The sequence below is a fragment of the Centropristis striata genome, chromosome 12, assembly GCF_030273125.1.
Source record: "Centropristis striata isolate RG_2023a ecotype Rhode Island chromosome 12, C.striata_1.0, whole genome shotgun sequence".
Taxonomy (NCBI): Eukaryota; Metazoa; Chordata; class Actinopteri; order Perciformes; family Serranidae; genus Centropristis; species Centropristis striata.
The window spans coordinates 28297378-28303432 of record NC_081528.1 but is presented as its reverse complement, the minus strand read 5'-3'; the positions used below and the strand labels follow the sequence as shown (position 1 = coordinate 28303432).

Below are 6055 nucleotides of genomic sequence, written 5' to 3'. Positions count from 1 at the left end.
AAAATAAAAACCTTGCAGAATTTACCAACCGAATGAGATTATTCATTTACTTCCACTGACATAAGCATAAAACGCAATTTTGGATGGAGTTAATCTTATTGTTCACTAATGATAGTAACAATACCGTGTTGATTACAGGTGACATAAAATTGAAATTAAATGGTTTTGAAATTGAAAGAGTTTATGGAATTATTTTTTTTGGAGTGACTTTAGATTTAGTTTGTACTCCTGAACATGATACATCACGTAGAGGCGTGCTACTCGCACGCAGAGAGAGAAACTAACCATGAAACTCCAAACACTGAATTTGAAACTCCAAACACTGAATTTTAACCCTTCTCAACAAGTTAAAAACCTGGGAGTTATCATTGATTGTGATCTCAGCTTTGAGCCCCATATTAAAAATATGACTAAAACTGCCTTTTATCATCTTACGAACATTGCCAAAGTATGACTGTTTCTCTCTCAAGCCAATACAGAGACATTGAGGTATGCTTTTATCACCTGTAGAATTGACTATTGTAATGCTGTACTTTCTGGTCTACCTAAAAAAAAATTAGATCGATTAGTTACTACAAAATTCAGCTGCTCGTCTGTTGACAAAGACCAGAAAGACAGCTCATATTACACCTATTTTAAAGTCTCTGCATTGGTATATATGTATATATAGATGTAAAACCTCACTTTTATGTTTTCAAAAAAGAAATGGACCCATATATTAAGGCAATCATTTTAGCAAAAACTGAAAGAGCTATTTAGTCTTGCATCTCTTCTTGGATGCTCCTGAACACATCATTAGTGGTGTTTCTAGGGTCATTGTTTGTTTCAGGTCTCACATCATCAGACACCCTCACCCAGGCGACCCAGCTATAATTGATCAGACCTGACAGTTGGGTTTGGTGTCCCTCTGATGCAGAAGTGGAATCTGTCAAAGACTTTGACCTTATTTACCACCAGAGACGTTGATTTTCCATGTTTGAACCTCATCCTTGCCCATCCGATCAGCTCCTCAAGTCCTTGCAGAATCAACCTGCTGCCTGGCACAGACTCGGTGGTGACAGTCAGGTTGTCCATGAAGACTGATCATATTCTTCACCCAGGCAAAAATGATCACAGAGAAATGTTGAACCCTGTGATAATACCAACCTCCAGCCTGTGCCGCTCTGATACTTTCTACCAGTGTTGGAAGAAATCCCTTACTTAAGAAGAAGTACTAATACCACACTGCAGAATTACTCTACAAGTCAAAGTCCTGTATTCAAAACGTACTTCAGTAAAGTACAAAAGTAGATTGTGGTATATATTCCAAATATACTATTGTATTGTTATTTTTGACACATTTATGCAAGCATTGTTTTACGATTGTCCAGGTGGGGATCATTTTAACTACTTCATATACTGTTATGTGGTTTATGGACATGCATATTCATTAAAAGTTGATTGTAATTTCTCATGTGAAATATTGACCTGAAAAGTAACAAGCAACTAAAGCTGGCAGCTAAATGCAGTGGAGTAAAAATAACAATACTTGCCTCTAAAATGTAGTGAAGTATTACTATAAAGTTGTGGAAAATGTGGAAAAACTAAATGAAAGTAGAAGTACCACAAAATTGTACTTAAGTACAGTACTTGAGTAAATGTTCCTAGTTGGATTCCACCACTGCTTTCTATCTGTGTTGATCCCTGTTATTTATTTTTTTTAGTTTATTTTTAAAATGTATGTTGATCCATTCTTTTGCCTTCATATGTATTTACCTATGTTGTTTTTTGAATTGAAATATTACTGTTTTTGTATCATTGTACTTTTCACTGGCTGCACCCATTAGCATTTCGCAATAGGGAAAAAAATGCTCCATTTGTTTAAACGTTTATGGGATTCTGTGCAACACCTTTAAGTAAGTCCCTCAGCTAAAATGAAATTAAACCTAGCTGTCACTTAAGCAGCAAACTAAAGGTATTTTGGCAACCAACCCCAGGTGTGAAAAAGGTACCTTCCACATAGCTTATAAGTACTTGGATATCATTTTTGCTGGATGTGGAGAAAATGACAAAAATAGGAGATTTTACAGAGCAAACTGCTGCTCCTAATTGTCCAGCACCATGATGATGATTCATTGTACTAACCTTACCATCTATTTAAAATTAACACGAGAAAAACATATTGAACCATTTCCTAGTTACACATTCTTGCTTTTAAATATTCAAATATTTATCTGTCAAAAAGTTGTACAAGTACCTGCAGTGATCCTTAACCTGAACTCATCATGAAGTAATATTAATTAAACAATTTTTTAATATTAATCAAACACCCAGAGCAAGATAGTTCTAATTAAAAACTTTATTTAATGAAACCGAATTGGGTTGCGGGAGGAAACCGGAGGACCCGGAGTAAACCCGCACGAACATCTATTTAATTAACCAAATTGGGTTGTGGGAGGAAACTGGAGCACCCAGAGTAAACCCACACAAACATGGGAAGAAGAGAAGACCTCTGATCCCCATGCTGTCCATGAAAGTAGATCAACCTCAAAACATCTGGAAATATCCATCTAGATATTTTCATTGTGGCAGGGTCATGGTGGCAGCAGGCTAAGCAAAATATCCCAGATTTCCCTTCGGCTGCTTGTATCTGTGATCTCATTCTTTCGGTCACTACACACAAGCTCATGACCATAGGTGAGGGTTTGAACATAAATTAACTGGTAAATTCAGAGCTTAGCCTTCAAGCTCAGCTCTCTCTTCACCAGACGGCCCGGTATAGCACCCGCATCACTGTTGATGCCAACCCGAAGCTTTCCCAACTCACCATTCTACCCTCACAAGTGAACAAGATCCCAAGATACATGAAAGCCTTTCCTTGGAGCAGCGACTCACTCGCAACCCATAGATGGCAGTCCACTGTCTTTGGGAAGAGAACTATGGCCTCAGATTTGGAGGTGCAGACTCTCATCCCAACCGCTTCACATTCGGCTGCAAACCGCCCCAATGAATGCTGGAGGTCCTGGCCTGATGAAGCCAACAGAATCACATCATCTGCCAAGAACAGAAATGCAATTCTGAGGTCACCAAACTGAACACGATCCTCCCCCCCATAGCTCCTTGAGATCCTATCCATGGATACCACAAACAGAATCGAACACAAGGTACAGTTGTGACGGAGGCCAACACCCACTGAGAACGAGTTGGACATGCGGAGTATAAGGACACAGCTCTCTCTTTGGTTATACAAGGACCTGATAGCTCATAACAACAAGCGAGGTACCCCATACTCCCGCAGTACCCCCAACAGGACTACCCAGGCCGTAAGCTCTCCAAGTCCACAAAACACATGTAGACTGCTTGAGCAAACTCCCATGACCCTTCCAGTAGCCTTGCAAGGGGAAAGAGCTGGTCCACTGTTCCACGACCAGGACGGAATACACTGTTCCTCCTGAATCTGAGGTTAGACAGTCGGTCAGGGCCTCTTTTCTAGCACCTTGGAATAAACCTTCCTGGGGAAGCTGAGCAGTGTGATAGCCCAATAATTGGAGCACACTCTCTGGTCCCCTGTTTTGAGTATGGGGACCATCTCCCCAGTCTGCAACTCCAAAGGCACTGTCCCCAAACCCTCACGAGACATTGAATAGGCATGTCAATCAAAACAGCCTAAAAATGTCCAGAGCATCTCAGGTTAAGACCAACCAAAAGTCCTCTCCATAGCCTTCCCGAATTTCCGAGTTGAGAATACCCGAGTTTTTGCTCAACCACTGTCACAGTCACAACAATGAATGGTGTACTACTAGTCTTGGAAAAAAATATTAGACCACCTTTTTTCTTAAATTTCTTGTTCATTTTAATGCCTGGTACAACTAAACGTACATTTGTTTGGACAAATATAATGACGACAACAAAACTAGCTCATGAAAGTTTAATTAAAAAAAGCTGAATTCTAGCCATTTTTCATAGTTTTCTTGATAATAACCAAAATCATTATCAAGAAAACCATGGAAAAGTGCTAGATAAAACAATACATTGAAGAAAACAAGGGTGGTCTAATTTTTTTTCCATGACTGTATAAAGATACTAACAGTTAATTTACCTAATCCTGATGTTTTGAGATTGATCTACTTATTCTACTCACTTACCTCACCATGAACTCTGAAATTGTACACGCATGTGTAATCCATGTTACCCCAGTTGTTTTCAATTTGCAGCTTCACATATCTGAAGATTCCTCTGTCTGGATTCTGGTAATAAACGAGAGAGGAGAGGTTAGGAGGTTTGATAGCAGCTCCTGCCCTGTGTAAAATACAGTTAGTTTAACTGGCAGGGAAAGGCCATTTATGTTAATATCAAAAATGCACATTAATGAGAACTTTAATGTCTCACTTATATCACACTCACAGGCAGGTTGAAGGTCTGAAATGCTGGGCCGTCTTGATCATAAACCATTGTTCCCAAGTAGGTGCCTATTTCATCCTGTGTCCTCATCCCCTGGAAAACAAAAACAGACAAAGGTGAGTTGAGGTTCTTGCTGCACAGTCTGTGAATAATGGATCTATGTAGAATATATTTTGCATAATAACTAATAAATATGTGACTTACATAGATTGAAAATTCCCTTGGTGCACTTGCGATCTGTCCGCATGGAGACTGGCTTCTGGTGATGTGGCCGAGTGTCACTTGTGTTATGGAGACTGGGTGAGACAGGGACACAACTAAATGTCCTTTTTCGCCTGAAAAAGACCAGCATTCTCCTGGACGTAGTGAAGAATGTCCCTGAAAGAAGAAAATATATGTTTTAATCTCCACAGTTCCTTAACTAGAACTGGAAGTCTATATTTATTCATGTCAAACAAAAGCAATATGGCTGTGTATGTCTTACCTGTATAACTATTCTCTGGGCTTTCAATGACCACCACCAAGAGAATATTTCATCCCATATTCCAGATCCTTTCGGCCAATACATGTCGGATGACAAATGGCATAAAACTCTTGCACCTGCATGCACATAAATCAAGGAAACATACATAGTTAGAAATCAACCTTCAAAAAGGTTTCAAAATAAAGCTAATGTATGAAAAATCACTTACCTTGTGATTCTAATGCAAAGTTTGACACTCTGTCTATCACAGGGGAAGAAGTGTCCATCCTTTGTTTTAGTAGTTGCACCTCCTGCTTGAGCTCTGTTATTTGCATGTGTTGCATTACAAAGACTGTGATTCGAGAGGGACACAATGTTTGAAATTTAAATGTTAATGACGAAAAAACTCAATAAACTTGAAGGACTAAAAATAAAACCAGCAGTTCCAAGTTTAACTAGGACTGAAGTCACTTACCAGCAGCCAGAAAGAGCAGCCATAAAAAATGCATGATAATCACTGTTCCAGTGGTCCAAGTGCGTTTGGTCTGATTGGACTTATCTCTGTCAGTGGACTCATCTCTGTCAGTGGACTCATCTCTGTCATTGGACTCCTGGTTATCTGGAGCGTCCATGTGATGCTGTCCATGGCGATGCCGTCCATGGCGATGACCATTCCTCCTCCGAAAGATCCTAAAACATAAAACACAAATTAGGAAATGCTGAAACGTGTGATACATGTGTACAACTTATGCACACATTGGTCAAATGTGTACACAAACAGTACAGTGACATACCTGGGTAGGACTTCTTTGTAGGAAATAGTTTTTCTTCCTTCCTCCATGTAATACCCTGCTTCCTGCAGACGAACACTCCTTCGAAACATTGCTAGAAAATGAGAAAAAGAGAGAAGGACACATTGTCAGTAACACATACATAAAACATTATGTGTATACACATTTAAATTACAACACCAAGACTCTAAAAAGCTGAAGGCACATTTTATTATACAATACTGTAATAAATACAACATGATATAAACATTTTGACTAGTCATTTTAATATGTTTCAATTTTTCAATTATTAACTGTGAAATGTGTAGCTCTGCTGCTAACTTACCCATAGTCTCTGTGAGGCAAGAGTTGATTTGGTTGAAACCCTCAATGATTGCAAATTGTTTTCTCTGAATCAGAAGTAACAACCGATCACTACTGA

The 6055-nt window shown here is 39.1% G+C and overlaps 1 protein-coding gene across 1 annotated transcript; it reads right to left on the bottom strand.

Annotated features, from left to right (window-relative positions):
* Nucleotides 1-4043: 4043 nt before the first annotated feature.
* On the bottom strand, nucleotides 4044-6055 carry LOC131982276 (SUN domain-containing protein 1-like). The gene is made up of 8 exons (XM_059346885.1): nucleotides 5960-6055; nucleotides 5638-5728; nucleotides 5319-5533; nucleotides 5073-5195; nucleotides 4865-4980; nucleotides 4585-4758; nucleotides 4384-4473; nucleotides 4044-4226 (listed from the first exon to the last, which is right to left on the bottom strand). Exons 1-8 carry the CDS (start codon nucleotides 5961-5963, stop codon nucleotides 4113-4115), a joined length of 927 nt encoding a protein of 308 aa, XP_059202868.1. The 5' UTR covers nucleotides 5964-6055; the 3' UTR covers nucleotides 4044-4112.